The 21,042-nt window shown below is 31.8% G+C and overlaps 1 protein-coding gene across 1 annotated transcript in view; it reads left to right on the top strand.

The window, feature by feature from the left end:
* LOC150077913 (zinc metalloproteinase-disintegrin-like MTP8) overlaps positions 1 to 5,985 on the top strand; it is a 241,339-nt gene extending 235,354 nt beyond the window's left edge. The window contains exons 17-20 of the mRNA XM_090385351.1: positions 124 to 201; positions 1,872 to 1,983; positions 2,355 to 2,496; positions 4,827 to 5,985. Coding sequence (XP_090241477.1) covers positions 124 to 201; positions 1,872 to 1,983; positions 2,355 to 2,496; positions 4,827 to 5,766 — 1,272 coding nt within the window. The 3' untranslated portion in view covers positions 5,767 to 5,985. The remainder of the gene's footprint in view (positions 1 to 123; positions 202 to 1,871; positions 1,984 to 2,354; positions 2,497 to 4,826) is intronic.
* Positions 5,986 to 21,042: the final 15,057 nt, after the last annotated feature.

The raw sequence follows: 21,042 nt of genomic DNA, 5'->3' as shown, positions 1-21,042 counted from the left end.
TTTGTGCTAAGATTAGTTTATTATTATATATTAATTCAGTCACTTATTAAAAATACTGTGCTAAACAAATAGCTCTGAATAAATAGAAGTTTTTTAATTGTGAAGTTGTTACTTTACTTGTAGGCATGTTTCAATAGGAAATGTATCTCAGTAAGTGAAGTGAAGGGTCAAGATTGTTTAAATGACTGTAACCTTAATGGGGTAAGTTTGTCATTTGTTTCAAAATATTAACTGAACATGTCAATGAACAATTATATATAGAAGTTAGGATCATATAGTTTGCAGGAGGAAATTTTTATTTAAACAAATATCACATTTACAGATAACTAAAGACTGATTTTTTTTTTTTTTTTAAATAATCACTTAGCCTGTTTACACATTTTTTCCAAATGTTATAATATTGCAAAAAAAAAAAAAAAGAAGAAACTCCTTGAAAGTTATTTTTTGAAAGTTTCACGATTGCATTTTTTTTAGCTGCAATAACTTCTTATCTTGAAAATTGTCTTCTCTTTATTGCTTTCTTTAGTTTAGGAAAAATAAAATAAAAATCACATGTTGCAAGATCAAGTGAATATGATATTGTTGATAGACAGTTATAGAACATTTGCAAAGGTATCCAGAAATTATTGTTGCATGATTGAGCTCTTAGACATGTCAATCTGAATTTATTTCTCCTTTGAGGACACATGAGAATCTTCTGTTTAGAGGATTGACATTTTATCTGTGGGTCTAAAGGTAATGCAACCATTTGTCTCCTGTCAGTATTGTTTATAGGAACCCCAGATCACTATCATAAAATTTAACCATTTCTGTTGAATGTTCATCTCTTGTTTCCATCTGATCTCTTGTTGAGAGCTTAGGAACCAAAAAGTTACATAAGCTTTTAATGTCTTTTATGTTACATAAGCTTTTAATGTCTTTTAATATGATGGCTTGGCAACTACTGTATGATTTTCCTACTTGAGAGGCTTTGTCTTCATTTCTTATTTGACATTTGGCATGAATGTTCTTCTAATGCAAGAATGAAGTTTGTCATTTGTTGATGTGCAAGGTCATATCTTGCATCATCCTCAGCCATGTTGCATCTATCCTTTAAGCACTTACCATTCAGATATAAAACTTTTTCACCATATGCTTTGACAGTCGTTTCTGCAGTATCCAAGGTTATTTTCCCTCAATAAAAGGCAAAATTTTATAGGTTTTTGTTCAAAAAATTGCATTCTAATAAATGACAATATGAAAATACAATCAAAAAGATAAAAATAAGCATTGGTGCACATGAAATAAATGCCACCTATATCAAACAATGAAAAGCATTTTTCCTATTCAATATTCAGATGTTTTTAACAAATTCAGTGCTTTATGTTATATTTTCTAACATTTTACAAATTTGTAATCCCCTGATAAAAAAAAAAAGGAAAAAATTAAGGTAAAAATATCAAAAATAAAATAGAAAGAAATTGAAATGCCACTAAGATTTATCAAAAACTCACTCATTTAATGTTTAAGTGTCCTCTGAAAGAGATATTTTTTTTTGATAATTTGCCTTGAGTGAAGAAAAATGTGTCTTCATTCATCAGGAGCAAGACTAGATTTCAATATTTCAGTACTTTGTTGTTTAACAAGGTAATAGTTCAGTTTTAATGAGGTAGAATTGACATTGCAATTGAATTTGCAGCAATACTGTGGATACTAAGCTTTGACTGAGGAGGTTGCAGGCTTTAAAGACATGAAACATGAGTGTTACAGATCAAGAAATTAATTTCAGCATAAAATTTACTGAAAAAGTGCTGTTTGCTTACTATTATTAGTTTCTCTTTTACATGTATTATTAGTTTCTCTTCTACATCTAGATAATTAAATTGTTTTAGGTGTGTAACAGCAGAGGTAATTGCCACTGTGAAGTAGGATTTTCTCCCCCACTTTGTAGCACTCCTGGGCCAGGTGGAAGTGAAGATAGTGGCCCTGCATCTGATCCTAATGGTAAGACTAATATTTTGATATAAGGACATTACAATTGTCTATGTATTTCAATTTTATTTTTTATAGTGCTCTGATTACTTTTCAACACTTTGTTTTTGAAGGTACTTTAAATGTATCATTTAAATCTGAATTAATTTATAATAAACTTTACTGGGTTGTGTATAAAATTAATTTTAAAAAATTTAATAAATTTTTAAACGTTAAAGGTTTTAATACATTTTTTCTATTAGTAATATAATGAATGAAATTAAAGTTAAAAGAATTCCTTTCATAAATATGTATTATTATTAGAAACTATTAATATATCAATAATGTAAATATGTTATACCATAGCACTCTTGCTATATAATGAATTTTCTAATTTTTTCAAGCAGGTTATACTTTCATGATAGCTATGTACATCATCTTCCTGTGTCTTGTATCTTTAACCACTATTGCTGGCTTTGCAATATTTTACTTCCGTCAACACCTCAAGACTTGGTGGATTGCCAAAGCTAGGAAAGCGCCAATTAAGTATGTTATCTTAAGTATTGTTTAATTCACCTTTACATATTGTTTCCCATGGGTCTTTAAAGATAATATTGCATATGTTAGTAGTTAAATTTTTTATTTAACTAAAATAATTCCTTACGCTCTGAAAAGAAAGGAAATAAGTAAATAAAAGAAATTTATGCATTTTACAGGGTCAATTATAAGACTTTATTTTTCTAAAAAAAATTAAGGTTTAAAAATTTCTGCCACTTGGAAGAATCACTGGAAGTTTTCAGCTGTGAGCTGGTGAATTCTACTGTTGCATTCTGTTGGATGGTTAGATCATGAAATCTTCATCCTTTTAGCTTTGTTTTGAGTTTGCAAAAGCAAAAAAAAAATTTATTGGTCAAGATCAGGTGAACATGAAGGGTGAGGTGGTACAGGAATACATTGATTTCTTAACCTCTGATTCTGTACAGTTATTTTGTTCAGGGTATAATTCATAATGAATGATATCCTGAACACTGAAGAGAAAAAAAAATAACATTGTTCTCACACTTGATTTTTTCACACTTTTTTTTTTTTTTTTTTGGACAGGACAAGGTTGGTAACTTCCATTGTAATTTTGTAATTGATGTAATTGTAATTTTGCAACTGTAACTGTAATTTTGCAATTGATGAAATTAGGGTCCATTTTCACCTTTCTCTTCCACTCCTCATGTAGTTATTACTGCTGAACCCTTTAGCCACTATTCAACAATCTTGGAATAAATTTTGCTGACACTCAACACATGCTAAGGTTTTCAGTCATGATCACCTTGTATGATCCACAGGAGATTCCAGTTGGCCAGAAATTTCCTAGATGATTAATTACCAATTGGAATGAATGTTTTTTTATAGACTTCAGCTACCATTTCATTACTGCTTGAAATTGAAGGTTGACTTTAATATTGGTCATCTTTGATAGATTCATGGCTTTTGGAAATGTTTCATCCATTGATAAATAACAGCCTCTTAAACAAACATATCAATGACAGTTCTTAACATTTGGAGGATTTCTACTCTGTTTTTTCTGTTCTTCGCACAAAACACGACACACACACACACACACACACACACACACACACACACACACACACACACACACACACACACACACACACACACACACACACTGTTCTGTTTTTTTGTATCCATTATGATTGCAACAGAGGTCCAAGATGCATCTGAGCTTCAAGACTTGCAGTTAATAACTTATTTTGTGGGTTAAGAAGTATCTAAAACCATAAAATGGTCACTCCTTCTCTGCACTTGCTCATTATCTTGGCCCTTTACATCCACTACTTCTTACATAATAAATAGTCTTAGAAGTTTGATCAGACCTCATATATTATTTTTTTAGAAATATGCTTATACTTTAACTTTTCTTCAGCTGTATAATTTTTTTTCTTTTAATGGCCATTATTACTTCAGTCCTGCTGATTTACTAATTTTGCCATGTATTTATTTCTGATGTCCTAGAATTTACTGTGTTTTGAGAACACTAAATCAAAACCAAACTGTCTGGCCCATCATAGTGCTGAAGTGAAGTCACATGATTTCTCCATAAATTGCTTGTCAGGTCATTTATATTTTTGCCCTTAGCAGTTTCTGCTCTATGTACTTTTAAATGCAAAGTACATAGTCAAAGAAAGGGTGTCACATGCTGTTGTTTACAAAAATTTACTTTGTAACTAATGTAGCGCACTTGACGAACAGTAGCCATAATCCCTTCCAGGGGTAGCTGTTTGTAATTAGCATTCTACTGAATGCTCTTTTGTTGAATCTGTAGCTGAGGGAAGAAACTGTGTATCTTTAGTAATTAGTCTCTGATGAGGTGTTGTTTATAAAAATTACTCTATAACTGAATACTGAATATATCAAAATGAATATACAGCCAATTTTTAGATAATTTTCCCTCTCTGAAATATGGTAGTAGGATATACAGTATTGACTTTTTCCAGTTTCCAATGTGAAATTTCTAGTTCTTTGAGCACACTATTTTTTTTTCATAATTTGTTTTTTGGGACATAATCATGCCTGTGGTACATCCGAGACTATGGTATGGTATGAACAGGTGTCTTATATCGAGGTTGCATTGTATATATACATGCTTGTAAATTATTGCAGTTTATTTTGGTAAACAATATTATATTTTTTGTGTTAGAATTCTGCTTGATTTGAAATTTTTTTTTTTTTTTTTGTCACTCCGCTCTATGTAAAGGGGATGAATTTTTTCTGCATATCACAAGCTGTTTATAAGTTAGACATATTTTTTTGTGTGTGTTTTATGAAGTTGAAAATATAAACCATATTGTTTGTTATACTTTTAGATCCCGAGCTAAACAGCCTTCTCAGAAGAAGTCCAGACCACCCTCTAAATTTAATTTTGATCGTGATAGTTTGAGGACATTAGAAATTTCAGCTCCAATTCTTCAGACTAATACAGTAACAATAGTGTCCACTGTTCCAAGACATCCAGCAAAGGGTTCACTTGTTAGAACTAGCCTTCGTAATGTTGAAATTTCTGCCCCAATACCACAGAGCTCTACAAATAGTGTCTTCAATAATCAGTCACAACTAGTAAATCCAGCTGCTCCAAGACCAAATGCTGCACCAAAACGGACACCATCATGGACGCCAACCACTTCTAATGTTGCAAGTGTGATGCGTTCATTAAGTGCAGGAACTAAACAGGACATCAAAAGGAATGGTATTCTAAAAAGACCACTGAGTATTCCTACTGCACGACCAACATGTCCGCCCCCTCATCCACCTCCTCCAAAATATTCTGAATCCATATCAGCTGTGCCACCAGCACCTCCACCAAATCAGAAACAGTGTGATCGATCATCAACACCAAATTCTTTGTATTATGATGACTGCCAAACCTTGGACTTTTCTGATACACCTTTGGCATTTGTACATCAAGATAAAGATAGTGAAGAAAATAGTACACAGAATAGTGCACAACAGTCCAAAGACAATGTTAAAACAAATAGCAGTGTACCAACAAGTTCTAAAGCTAATGTTAATAACCGACCAGCAGAAAGTTCTTTAAATCACAATCTGTCATCAAATCATATAACGAGGCCACATTTTCCTCGAACAGTTGGCTTAGGTAACAGTTCAGTTGTTGCTTCTTTAACACAAAAGTTTGAACAGAAAACACCCACAGCCCCACCTCTTTCGGACAATAGTGCTACTTCTCTTTATAGACCTCCTTTTAAATCTCGACCTCTCCCTCCTAGACCAGATGATTCTGCATCTTAGCTTACCTCTCTCTCTCACTCTCTCTGCACTTGAAGCTTTATCACACATTTTACTGGATACTTCTTAAGTGAAGAAAGTGCTAGTCTTGTAGATATTAATTTGTGTAATGAATGGACAATTATGGTGTGGTGCCTTCATGAGAAACCAGGGCTTGTGATTTTCATATTGAAATTGTGATACTAAAAGTTATTTGCCTTTAACACAAGATCTGTAGTCAAACAAGAGGAAAGAGATAAAATGAAAGGTGAACAGAGAATAGCTTGTGCCAAAGATATATATAATATGTTTGTATTAGCATAGAAATTTTTAACTTAAACACCCAGACAAAATGATTATATTACTAAAAGAATAATTAACAGATTTTTATAAAACCAAATCACAAAAATCACAAATAAGAAAATGTTCTCTGAATGTAATGTTAAATATAAATTTAATAAATGCATAATTGATTTATTAAAAAATATATTATAAAAGTAAAAATTAACTAGTAAGAATATTTTATTTGAGTATTGCCTTTAGAAATAAGAAATGTATGCAAGTAGGAGATAACTAAATTTTCAAAAATGGTTGTATAAAATTTATTTTTTAGGAAATAATTATGTAAGTTTTATTTAAAGCAGAATAGCATTTCTCATTTACCATACCAGGCTTAAACCACATGATTTTGCAACTGCATATGCAATTAACAGTATTACAGTATGATTATAATTAAAGTTTAATAGGTGACCAAAACTTTGCAATTTGTTTTCATTGACATTGGTAATCCATAATGTATGTTTTTTTAAGAAACTCAACTTCTTAAGTGTCATTTCTTAAAATGATTAACTTAATAAGAGAAAACCAAATATTGAATTCCTTTTGCTATGCTGTTTTTATGATAATATGTATCACTGGTTACTAAACTAAGAGAAAGGAGAAATTATTGTGCAGCAGTTGCCAAAACAACAGCTTGGAGGACAAACATTCATGATTTCATGGATAATCCTTTAATTTATAAAGTATAAATTGAATATATGGGTTTTATTTTTATTTGTAAGAAGACTTTTGATTATGGAAGAAAATTTCAGCTTTCCTCAAAAATAATTATTACTTGGTAAGAGTACAAAGGAATTTTTAATAAAAGGTATGAAACAATAAATAATTTCATTAAGATTGTTATCAGTAGACATTAGATTAGCTAAGTTAAGACTTTATTTAAAGTGTAAAGCAATTTTGTAAATATTTGGTTGTATTTTATTCAGTAGAATTCAGAAATAGTTCTTAGAAAATTACTTCTATAGATAATGGTATACTCAGGAATGATATTGCAAGGGAGAAGCAAGAGGGGGGTGCTCAGAATGTGTGGGGGTCAGAATTTCAGACAGATTTTTTAAATTTTTTTTCTGGCAAAGAGATAGGTAGAAAAATCTTGAAGTTAAATAGAACTAATTGTGGCTCTGCATGTACATTCAGTGTTGAATCCATATAGCAATGTTTTTAAAGGTATTGACTTCATAATGCAGTGGACATTGTTTATATTCATCACAAATATTATGTTAGGTGTCAAATATCAAATAGTCTCTTATTTTCTCAGTGAGAAAATTTTTAAAATTTACCAGATTTTTCCAAATAGTTGTTAGTCTTTAGCATATTTCCAGTATGTCTTCATTGTACTTAACCTTTTATTACAATATTTATGCATAATTACAAAGCATTTGTATTGTTTTAAGGTAATTCTAACTCATTAATAATTTTTTATATAATAACACTTTATTAATGAAAAACTCTTAATGAATGCAATTATATGCATGTACAGGTTTCAGTTAGCTGAACAAGAGCTTATAAAGCAACATTAGCATAACAGAATAATGACATTGACTTAAAGGAATTTTAATTGCTGTTTACAAATCCTAAAAGTATATTGCTTAAATATGAAGCCCTGTTTACAGTTCTAGAATTAAAATGAAATAAAATAATTTTAATTTTTATTGCTTATCTAAGCATAAATTTTGTGTGCACAAAATTTATGCTTAGAGTCACAGTTTGTAACTTTTAAAGTTTGAAAATGTTATCAACAGCTGCTTTGGAACTTTCAAAGCAGCTGTTGAAGGATGCAGTACATGTGCACAGACATACGGATATATGTATTCAGTGATTGAGTCAGGCATATGTGCTCAATCAGTTCATTTTCTACAAAATGGAAAAAAAAAAAAAAAGAAATCCCCATAATTTTTTTTTGTATGCCTGTGAGCATTACAGTTCACAATCATCGTGCTTAATGAAATTAATTTAGCTAATTTAATATTATTAATTATTTCTTTTGTATTTTTGTTTTTATTAATATTAACTTCTGAAAGTTGTTTTTTACACATTTATTACTTAATGTTTACAGGCTCCATAATTTAATGTAATCTCGATTTCAAAGAAGACATCGAAGAAGGTTCCATCATATCTAAATTTTATTTTAGTTTTATTTTATTATAACAAAACCTGCAAAAAAAGTACAACTATTACCATTAAATTCCAAATTCAAATAAAACCTTTAGCTTAGGAAACACATTCAAATTATTATTTTAATGGCACCAAAGCTTATTGCTCGTATCTCCACCCCCCCATCTGCATTTTGCCTGTGGAAGTGCATTTTCATGGGTCAATTTGTATGTTGTGTGGGCTAAAAAACTTGGAATATCTCATAGAGAAAAACACTACTACCTGTGCTTGTGATCAGCTAACTGTAACCTCAACTGAAGTAGACTCCAGTATGAACAGGAATTGAACTCAGACCTATCTAAGTAAATAGCAAATGGCAATGCATTGTACCAACTAAGCTGTCATGAAGGACAGCTTAAACATGCCCTCCAGCTATCATATGAAAGATAGGTGGCATAGCTATGCACTATTCATCTGAGTAAATTATGCTCATACTGCACACATCAGGATGTTGCAATTTGAATAATTAGAAAATACCAAGTAACTTTTGTGTGGATTTAGGAAATTCACATGATTTGTGGATGACAAACCACCAGTTGGAAATGTTCCTTTCCCACATTGAGACTACTTCAGGTTCACTACCATTTTTGCTATAAATTTTGAATAGTTATGGAGAGAAAATGCATTTTTTCTTGTTTTCACACCTGCAACTTTGATTGAAGCTTTTTGTCCCCAATATAGATATCTTATAAGCCCAAGTATATGGTGTACACTCCCATTTTTTTCTAGTTCTTTCATTGTAATATGGTGATTGACTCTGCCAAATGCTTTGGTACAGTCTGCGAAGTAGACAGACATGTCTTTTTTGACATTGATATGCCTCTTTGTGTGCATTCTTAGAATAAAGATTGCATTTGTAGTATTTTTGTCTTTAGTGAAACAAAATTGTTCTTCAGTAATTTTGTTCTGATCTTATTCTCTGTCTTTTCAAGAATGACCTTCAGCTTCATTTTCAGGGTATGATTCATCAAACTTATTGTTCTGTGTCAATTGCACTCGATTGCTTCAGTTATTTGTTTTATTTATTTATTTTTTTGGTGATTTTTTAAATTTTAAATAAAATTTAAAAAATCACAAAAAGTGACTTTAAGTAGAATAAAATCACTAGAAGGAGTTCAAATTCAAAGTCATTTTTGATTGTCCACTTAGAGGATCGTTTTCTATATCCTTTCTGCCCTCTTTAAAATGTTTAAACCATCAAAATATTTCTACTGGGGACAGAGCCCCATAAGTTTATCATAATTTTGTGTGTGTTTTTCGGTGGGATTTTTACACAAAACTTGATGTTTATCCATTCTTTGGTTTCTGGCGGTGATGTTAGACATGATGTGCACAGAATGTCTTTATGAAAAAGTAACTTAAGGCCAACTGGTTTGGGTTGGGGGCTGCCAAGGTCACACATCTGTACTTCTCTAGCACCCTCTCCTGAAGCATTACTCACATTAGATATATATATTTTTTAAAATTCAGTCTGTTTTTTTTCCATGCTGTGTATGTCTATAGAATTGTGTTCACAGACCAATTTGTATGTCATGTGTGCATGATAAAAAATCTGGAATGACTCATAGGGAACCCTACTTGCTCTGCCTGAGATTGACAAAATTCAGCCTTGATTTTTTCCTTGGGTGTCATAAGCTTGTTTCCTTGCTTCATTTGCCACTACTAATACTAAGGTAAACAGATCAGTTTATTGTTATCCGTATACTGGGAGTTTGTTTTCTGCTGTTCAATGTACTAAAACAAGTTTGCTTAAAATTGATAAATTGATGACATTTCTGTATCCACTCAGGGATACTGTTAGCAAATGACTTGGCTACCAATGTAATCAATCTGCCGAAGAGTGTGATTTTAACTGAATAAGAACTTGTGGACAGTTGTTATCAATTCACTTTATGCTCTTTATAGATTGGTTGTAGTGCCAATTTTAAGCAAGCTTGTTTTGGTGTATTAAACATCCTGGATATGGGAAAACACATTCCCATTATTTAGATACCAATAAACAAACAATTTACCTACCTTTATATACAGTTAAATTTTGATTTTTCTGCCTTACTTTTTATAGATTTGTGAGTTTTTCTAAGTTATATACAACTTGATGTTTTTTCATTGTTCAGTCTTGTGCAATCTTGGCAGATACAAAACAAAAAAAAAAAAAAAAAACTTATTCTGACAGAATGAAAAATGCAACATATCTACCTTTTTTTCAGCCTTTACAAACTGAATGAACATTCATGTGTTCCACAAGTTTCCTTTTGTTTTAGCATGTGTGCTTGCCTAAATAATGTTCTCTGTGAATCACTCAGCTTCCGACAAGGCTGCATGCTAATATGTGTTTCCAGAAGACCTGAGTTTTAAATGATAGTCCAGTAGTTGGATTAGGACAAAAATCTTGCACCCTCAAGCCCACTCAGACTTAAATAAGAGTAAGTCCGCAGCATCAAGATCGCGTTGTGATTAACTCAAAGGTTCTCCTTAAGTTGAACTTTAAGCCCGCATAACTCCAACTCAAAGTCTACTCAATAAATTATGGGAATTATGTAGAGAATTGTCACGAGGCAAAATGATCAACAAAACAAGATTTATTAAACATATAAGTCATATACATGGGTACAATTGAACTGGTTAAAGCTTTAGAATAATTGATATGTGGTTACTTGGTAAATTATTTGAACAACAAGCATTATCTTGCTGTTAGCAGTATTAGAATTTTGGAATGTTCTTCATGTGCTTTTCCACTATTTCTCTTGCGAAAATTCACAATCACTGGTGACAGTCATGTCATACAATTGTTCCATTATTAGAATAAGAATATATATGTCAACTTAACAATTAGAATGAGTATTATAACAACCAATTGGTCAGGTCGCGTTAACTGTTAAATTCTAACTATGACAAGTAGATACACATTTGTCAGAATGATTTTCATGAAAAGAGAGGTCAGTGTGTGTGAGTTAATTAATGGTAAGGGGAAAGTATGATTAACTTCGAATGGTTGGGTCTGTGTTATTTAAAAAATAAAACTACTCACTTACCGACAAATGGTCGTTCGTCCCCAGCACTTCTTAGTCCTGCTCTTTTATCCATCTGTATGACTCTGAGCTAACTTCTTTAACTTTTTAACTTTCTCTATCTGCTGACTTAAACTTTCGCTAAGCTTCTCAGACCCACTCTCAAACTTTTACAACCTGGAAACTCCGAAACCTACAGTAAGACTAGCCAAGCTCTCTCTTTTCTTTCCCCTTTTCCTATAAATATCCCTGCATTCCCCTGTTCTGATTTCATGGGTCAATAATGTGGGGCAAAGAATTACACTAAAGGACTGTCAACAAGTGGGACTTGACACTACTAAAAATGTTATATTTGAATAGATACAAGAGATCTCATATTTTTATAGAGCAGTTTCTTTTGTTTTGCAATCGCGGTCATCGAACATAAATCGATATACTTATATGAACGGAATTTTAGAATGACAGTCATTGTGTGTATTAGTTTCGATCTCGTAAGGAATTATGTCTCATGTTCTAATTTCTCACTCTCTTCTGTCACAAGTCGCAATCTGCTCTTTTCGTTCCTGAGGCAATTAAGCAATACGCGGACTGCCCGTGACCATCGGAGAGAGGGGTGACTGATGTCATCTAATTGCTCTGGGCACTAAACGCCTTGTATCATTTCAACTACAACTTTTTTAGGGCGGCGACTGACTGCAGCTACGAAATCGAAAGTTAAACGACGTTCATTCTGTCAGATTAGCTGTACAGACCATGGAAAAAGTATAGGACACTTTGAAGAATAAATGCTTCTTAAAAGCAGGTGAAAAGGATAAAAAATGATAGCATTTTTTAACACTTTAACACATGCCACTCATGTTCATTGACTATATTTCATGTTTTCACATTTACTTACATGTGCAGGCACAAGTTGCACACAAGTACTGCATCCTTTGGGCATTGTTTCAAAAATTATGGAACTTTTTTATTTCTTACTATATGTGATGATTTGTTACTAGGAAACCAAAATTTTAAATAAAATTATTTAAAAAATGAAAAGAGATGACTGCAAAAAAATTTAATTTTGCTGAAGTTCAGTTTGTTTAAGTTAAAAAAAAGTTTGCATATTTCAGAAGAGTATGGAAATAAAATATTTTGTGCATTTATTTTAAAGTATTGTTGAATTCTCCTGAAGCTTTTGTCTTTTACAAGTATTTTTGAGGATCATATGTCCAGAATGGCTTTTTGATATATTAACTATGTTGTAAGCTATGACTGATGAAGATGTTTGTATTTTTTGAATTGCTAGCTAATTGAAACATTTACATTGCTTAGAAATTAATAGTCCTAGCTGTGAAGTCAGGACAGCCAACATTTTTGCATGTTTACTTTACTATTTCATTCTCACTGCCATATTGCTGGAAAATAAAACATTCTGTTTTGTGTTTATGGGACCAATTGTCAGGTTGCTATTTATATTTCGGTGATTATCAGAAATAATCCATTTCTATTTTTTTATTTTTATTAATGTTTTATTATGTGTGTATTAAGAACACATTTCATGGATTATATGATCCCACTCCATTTTTTAAAGCTGAAATTTGAGCTCATTTAGAAACTGTCTCAAAACAGCATATTGAATGTTATAATCATTAGATTTTTTAAAATATTTATAAACTTAAATGTCACTTTTTAAGAAAAATTTCTAATATAGTAATTATCTAAAATAATAAGTATGTATAATACTTGTATTTAAGAAGTTAACATAAAAATTTATGTGGAAGTGATTAGTTATTTGTTAATTAAACTTTAGTTTTAGAAATAAGAAGATAAAATATAGTTAGATAGTTTTGCTAATTGTGCTCAAGGCAAAGATTTGTATGTAACAGGGGACACTGAATATAATGGTAGTTTCTAGTCTCAAAGTGAACTATCATTTTTTCATGATTATAGAATTAAGGTGGCATATAGTAAATATGGTGAATCTAGTCCAATGTCATTATCCATTTTTGCTGCTTCTTTGTGTCTCTTTTCATTTTTGCAATTAATTGCAAAAGCTGCATCATATCATGGTATACAAAGGTAATATCATGCCAGATGTCGCTCATCCAAAGTTTGAATTAAATTTGTGATAACCAATTATTCAACTTTTAATTGTATCAATTAATAGTTTAGGATATTTATCTTGAATAAATTTACAATAGGAAGGCATAGTTCAGTTGTAGTGTATTGAATATCATGTAAACATATCTTTTATAAAAATTAGCTGTATAGGATTGTTTAGATTAAAAAAAAACAAAAAAAAAAAACCTGATATGTACCATTATATTACCAAAAACATCTGTACTTCTGTTGGTAAATACGATTGGTCAAATCGACTTTACAAATGTTACTATGACAAATGGCTTAATTTTATTATATTAAGTACATGAAAGTTACATAGTTTCAAGGGTGCTGAACTTCATCTGTCACTAAAGCTGCATAATGATAGTGCCATGAAACACAGAAAGAATAAAATAATACAAAAACTAGATTAATGATTGTTCCGAAATGGGCATATTTGGTTTGTTCTAAGATAAAGTTGTTAACCTGGTGGGGGTGGTGAGTCACCTCACTGGTGCCTCTCAAAAATAACATTCCTGTGTTAACTGCTAATTAATGAATAAAATTCTGAAATTTTTTCTACCTTCTTAAATACAGTTGGACTTTCATTGCAGTAGTTTCTGAAGTGATTTTCTCATGAACAGTTTCTATATGAAATTGGTGAAGAACTAGTCAGGTGCCCCACCATCGTTTTGAAACTATTTGGGTTTTGCTTGAAGAATGGCATAGTACTGGACAAGCACTGATGCTGTTTGTCTGAAGTTTCGGGTTACTTTTTTTCCCTCTCCTATTAGGTCAATAAACATCTACAATCTTACCCTAGTTGTTTTTGAAAGATTTATTATTGTTTTCACAGCATAAAGACAATAACATAAAACTTTGTATTCTCTCAAAATGGCCACTACTCTGTGGGAAACAGCATACATAGTTTCAAAATTTGATCCTTATATGCTTTGAAACCCAGCATACACTTGGCTTCTTTTTGAATGTATGTATGTATGTATGGTCAGGCATCTTTTTCCAGTAGAGACCAGTTTCGTCCACATTAAAAATTTGTTCTTTAAAATAATTTTCTTCTTTAAGCAACACATCAAAATCATCTTTGAAGATATCAGCAGCTTTACAATCTACACTTGCTACTTCCCCGCTTTTCTTCACTTATGAAAATTTCCATGATTTTTGAACTTTTCAAACCAGCCATGGCTTGTATTAAGACTGGTCGTAGCCACCACCTTCCCTTCTTTTTAAGTCTTCGAAAAGACTGCATGCTTTAGTTTGGATAGTCATCTCAACTTAGTGGAATACGTTTCTGAATTAGATCTTCCATCCATATCATTAACAATTTTTCCATTTTGTGTATGGGACCTTTTGTTTTTTTGCAATTCTAGATTTTATCGGTACTGACTTTCTCATTGCCTCACAAATTCACCCTTTGTTCTTTAAAATGATAGAAATTATTGATTGGGATAATTTTAAATGACGTACTAAGTCCGAGACTGTTTAACCACTCTCCTGTCATTTTATTAATTTTATTTTCATGTCTAAATCTGTTGTATTTCTCTTTCTTTTATCACTTTTCCCTTACTGGCCATAAGAATTTGATATAAACACAAATTAAAAACCAAAATAGAAACCACAAGTAAATTGATGTAAAATGAGAGACAGACAACCACACAAGGATACTACTGCTTGGTGATTAACCAATAGAAAACAGTTGATTGCATGATGGGATATGTTCTCTCGTGATTGGTTGCATCATGCATTGATATTCGGTGCCTCCATAGCCAGGTGAGCAGGAGCAGCAGTGCGTAGCTAGTTAGTTAGTTATTTGATTTTTAGGAGCATTAGCAACTAATGCCATATTGCTCCGGGATATGCGGTGGTCATTCCCTAACCTTTCCGCATCCTTCGTATTTAGTGGTGACGGGCTCGAACCCCGGTCTAATCAAGAAGCGTGTGCTACGCACTGCTGCTCCTTCCCACCTGGCTACGGAGGCGCCTGCAGTGCGTAGCACATGCTTCTTGATTACACTAGGGTTCGAGCCCATGACCACCAAATATGGAGGATGCGGAAAGGTCAGGGAATGACCACCGCATATCCCCGGAGCAATATGACCTTAGTTGCTAATTGCTCCTAAAAACCAAATAACAACAACCATTGATATTCCTTTGCAATCTTGATTTTTTTTTTTTTTTAAACATTTACTTCGTCATCGTAAGTCAAAGGTTACCTGTAACATTATCAGTACTTTGTGAATACACTTGTGTACAGGTGAGGTCTGCATCTTCCAAGCTATGTAATTTTTTAGTTTTTAACATTGATTAAAAAGAATTTTCCAATTGAAAATAAATCAGCTATATGCATTATCACATATACTAAGTAACTACATGTTTGATTGCATTTATAATCAGTTACATCATATTAGTCTGATATGGGTCAGCATATCAACACCGGCCAGCATTATAATGCAGTAATATAGATAATATTTACAGGAATAACTAATATCAGTGCAACCTTGAAATAATACAGGTGTCTGGGTAGTATCTGTATTATCCATATATATTGAAACGTGATATAAAAGATTGCTGAAGCTATCCCTCTTTCCCATGTTAGATGAGTACAACAGTTATGAAAGATACAAAGGTGAACTGCCATATTACATTTTAATAGTGTATTATTGTTTTATTTTATAACATTTGATTATCATAAAAAGTTAAAATCTGTTACTGGTAAAACTCATTTGTAAAGTAAAATTTCTAAATCATTCCCAGATTAATCTTCAGTTTATGATGCTTACCCATAGATTTATGACAAAGAGTGATGGACAAATGTAGCTCCACCCACTATGTCCCACTGATTGGTAGATATATTACTGCAAATAATTAACAGCTTTTATCTCATTTTCTTTACAATGCGCTATAATTTTAAATGCACTTTAATTCACTATAATTTCCAGTTTTTTATTTAAGAAACATAAAAACTTATCAATTATTATTTACAGTTTATTTCTTTTACGATACATTTCATTTGCTATTAGTTATCGCTCATAATTTAATAAACGTAAACTGCCGCAGTGGTCCTTTGTGTTTCTATACTGAAGATTAACCCAACTACTAAGTAAAAAAGGTCAGGTTAATTTGTAAGACTTTGGGAGAGATTTAAACAAAAAAAAAAAAAAAAAAAAAAAACATACTAATCATATATATTTTTTGGCTTGAACTCCTCCAGAAAATCATACAAACTAACCTAACCTCTCTTGTTTTTTTACTATGGTATACTAAAGATTAACTCGATTAATAAGCGAAAAAAAAAATAATAAATAAACATTGCCGGCTGAAATTGTTTGCAAACGGCACTCACTCTAACAGAAAATCGCAGTGATTATTGTGAAGCTACATGTGCTCATCACTCCTTGTCATACAGATTCATGAGTAAACACCATAAACGAAAGATTAACCCATTCCCAGTGTGTGTGCAAATTGTATCTCTGTTTTCACAAATTGCTAAAGTGTAACTCATGGAAAACTGAAACCTTCATTTTTGTGTTAGTGATTTTGCTTGCCAACTTTATTCTTGATGCATGAAACTTTGCTTTTTCATCTTGCTGTACAATTATTATAAAAAAATGGAGATTCACTTCAAGGTTATAATAGTCTTTCCTGTGTTCTAGTCACTTGATGTGAACACAGCGATGTACAGTAGTTGTTTTGGGATTAAGTTTGTTATCGGGTCTTGGAATTGTCTTTCTGTTTGAAAGCAAGATTAGTGACTAATAGCAAATGAGAATTCTATTAGTTTTCCAGTTGCAGTTTCTTAAATGGAGCATTAAGCAGACACAAGTGGCATACCCAGAAATTTTGCCTGGGCAGAGTGCTCATGTGTTCTACTTTTCCCCTCCCCCCACACAGTATACAAAAGCTTAAAATATGTTTGTTTGTAAACTGCTGTTTTTTTAAAAAATCGATAAATGTTCATCCATTTCTATTTGTACAGAAAAAAAGAAAATTAAGACAAGATAAGAGTGTGTGCAGCCGCAGGGGTGCAGTAGCACACACTTTTTGAGTAGACTGGGGTTCAAGCTCCTGACTGCTAAATATGGTCGATCTGCCGACCCGCATTGGACCGGCATGGTAGATTATGGTCCATTTCCCTCAACATGCATCATTAAGGAGGCTTCCATCTTGCAGTGGGTTGACAATGGCTACAGTTTTTACCTTTTTTTTAATACATTTGTTATATAGGATTTACGGTGATTGAATGCCATTTTTTCCCACAATGTCTAACCACAATGTAGTAAACTGCATTATTTCAGTGTTGCTCCATATCAGATGAATAGTAAAGTTAGAACAGTGTTATTTATTTGTCAGTATGAGTGAAGCGAGTACTTTTTGTTGCTGTTTTTAATGTATTGTTATCCAGTATTTAAAGAAAAAATACATCCCTGTGTGCTGCACTTTGAAGTTGTGCTTGGCTTATATAAGTTTAGAAATAATATACATTTTTCTCACCAGAGAGCTGAAAATTTAATGGACAATATTTGTTTAACACTGTGCCATGCTAACTATTGATAAAAAAAAAAAAAAGTATGTGCTAATATTATAGTTCATAAACATAAATTGTTTATTTCATGCAATTGATGGTACTGTATTATTTCCAGAAGGCAATGGTTTCCTAGCATAAATAGCTGAAGTTATAATCTCAGTTTATATTGAGATTTATCAAGGCAGCCAACCTAACCACATTAGAATGTTGGCTGTGGTGTACCTAAAAATTGTTGAAAAGTTGTGCTTGCTATCTTTCTCTTGTGGTGTTGACACTTTCTACAGGATGATGATATACCGAGGCAAAGGATGTACAGTATAATTCAAGGAACATTGGAATTTTTTCCCTCCTTTTTATTGGCTAGCTAGCTCCCTGTATTTCAACCCAATTGAATATTTTTAAGATGAATTCCTATAAATATTCAATTGGGATGATCTACTAGCATTCATATTATCACAGTTTGGATATGTTTCAGATACTCTATGACAGTATAGTGGGTCCACTATGTTTCACTCTTTTGGGGAGGTCTGAATTTCAATCTCATTAGAGATGGGGAATTCTTAAGGGCTTCTTCAACTTCAATTGAAGAGTATATATTTTATATGCCAGTTTCAATATATGACCACTTAATAAATCCAGAATAACTCATAGGGGAGAAAAAATGGGATCACCACTGCTCCTAGAGTATCTACTCCTTTTGCCTGAGATTGGCTAACTGCAGCCTTGATTGATGAGGACATACATATGTGTTGATGACTAGAAATTCTTCCAGTTGTTGATGGGAATTGAACCCATGCCTCTCTGAACAAGTGGTGTCAACTAGACTGTGAGGACTAACTTAATGTAGCAGTCAGTGATAAACATTGAGTTTCTTCTTTCTGGACAAGTTAATGCTGATTGATATGCTTCAAAAGCGTCACATCCAAGAGTAGTTGTTATGCAAAGATAATTAGCATTGCACATGGAAGATATGCTGTTGTACCATAAAAATGCATGATCTTCTAGTGTACAAACTATTGTCAGCAAAATTCAGTCCTGGAGTGGGACAGTATATCAGTATATATTTTAAAACTATATTTAAAATATAGTTTTAAAGACTATAGGGGCTGTCTAATTAGAGGTGGAAAAAGTCAGGTTATGGGATTGTATAATAAGAAAAAAAACAAAACAAAAAGTCAGGCTATGGCATTGGCTAATAAAATAAAAAAAAAAAAGAAAAAAAAAAGCAGGCTATATGTAAAGATTTCTAAATTTTAAGTTCAGTTATTGTACTCATTATGCTGATATATCGTTCATTTTAAATCTTTCTTTCTTCCTTTCTGTCTTTCATTTTTGAAGTTTTAATAATAAGTTGTCATTGTATATGTATGAATGCATGTACTTATATAAGAGATTTCATTTACAGTTGTTGTTGTTATTTGGTTTTTAGGAGCATTAGCAACTAAGGCCATATTGCTCCGGGGATATGCGGTGGTCATTCCCCGACCTTTCTGCATCCTCCATATTTGGTGGCTCACGGGCTCATTTAGAGTGTATATTTTAAATTTCATTGCATGACATAAACCTATAAAGTAATCATAGAAATCCTGGATCTGTGGATTATTATTTTATATATTACCATATATAAAATAATAATTTGCTCTCACTGATTACTATAAGTACTTATATATTACTATAAGCCATGCGCATGGCTTTATAGTAATATATAATATATAAACAAATGAGAGGGGTGGGGAGAATGGGGTCTTTGGAAATTTCTGCATGTAGGAAAGAAAAATGTACAGATGTAAATGTGTGCAGCTGATTGGTTGCATGTTTATGTTAGGTGTAGTATCAACTTGGTGCCAGCATTAGTTTCTTCATTGCAGTGGTAACTATTGTTGATAATGGTATTAAACACTAATTTTTTCTTATTATTAAAATTAATAATTATTGTATTTTTTTATAGTATGAACCAGAGCTATAATGCTCAATGCGTTCTACGTTGATATCAATATTTGTAAAAGAATAAGAGAAGTTTACCTCGATATGATACGTAGAACACTTCCATATGATAAGGATGAATCATATGGAATTCATCCTTATCATATGGTAGAAATTAAAATGTAAGAAATCTATATTACAGTAAGAAATAATTAACAATAATTAAAAACCAAATGAACACAATTAAAAATCAATTTTAATGCAATTAAACATTAAGTAAAAAATTAATTTAACAAAAACGTATTTTTTTATATATATCTCGATAGAAAAGTTTTCATTTAAAACTTTTTTAATATAGAAATGATAGCTTTAGGGTTCCAGCCTGCAGCCACCTTGTGAAAGTTTCACTCTATAACAAGTGAAATGTTTTAATATTTTTAAAATTTAGAGCAGTATAATGCTTTTCCTGATTAATATAAATGTGGAAAGGCATATTTATATAACATAGATGACTTTATAACACTAATGTACTTTGTGGCATTCTGATCAAAATTTTAATATATAAATGGAGAGAATTAATAATACAATTTTGTTTACAAGGGATCCATATGATCTGGAATAAACTTTGTTTCTTTCTCACTGGTTAACTATACTACTATTTAATTAAATTATTTAAATACTGCAAAGAGCATTTCATATACCATCAAAAATACTAAAACCAATTATGACATCATTGTCTACTGTGAAAGCAGATGCCAGTGGCAATATACTAGGTAGAACGTTGTTGGGCTTTAGGTGCATACACAACTTAGACCATATTGAATTATATATATATGTAAATTGTATGTGTTCTGTGGTCAGTTTGCTGAAGGTAAAACCTCAAGTTTTCAGTAGGGGAAACCACGCAACCCTCACTCGAGATCAACTAACTCATCTGTGTTGTGAAAAAAGTCCCTAAAAATTCCTAGTGTCATTCCACCTAACATCAGAGAGGAGGGTACTTATATGCACTGCCCTATTAATCAGGGCCACTAGAATGTGCAGATACTTCTTAAATGTAATTCTAATATTCTCTTCAGGTTCTGTATATTAAAATTTTTAACAGAATGCAGTGAAGTAAAATATTGCTACAGTGCTCGTTCTATTATTTGTTGCACTAGATATAATTAAGAAAAAATATTTTCAAGACAGCCTCTGTTTTTTTTAAGGAAAGATTAAATATATCAAACTGTATGCCATAATAATGTAATC

Source organism: Mastigoproctus giganteus, chromosome 11 (genome assembly GCF_048544385.1).
Source record: "Mastigoproctus giganteus isolate SK-2022 chromosome 11, ASM4854438v1, whole genome shotgun sequence".
Lineage (NCBI taxonomy): Eukaryota > Metazoa > Arthropoda > Arachnida > Uropygi > Thelyphonidae > Mastigoproctus > Mastigoproctus giganteus.
The sequence above is the reverse complement of the archived record's forward strand: the minus strand, read 5'-3'. Positions and strand labels throughout refer to the sequence as shown.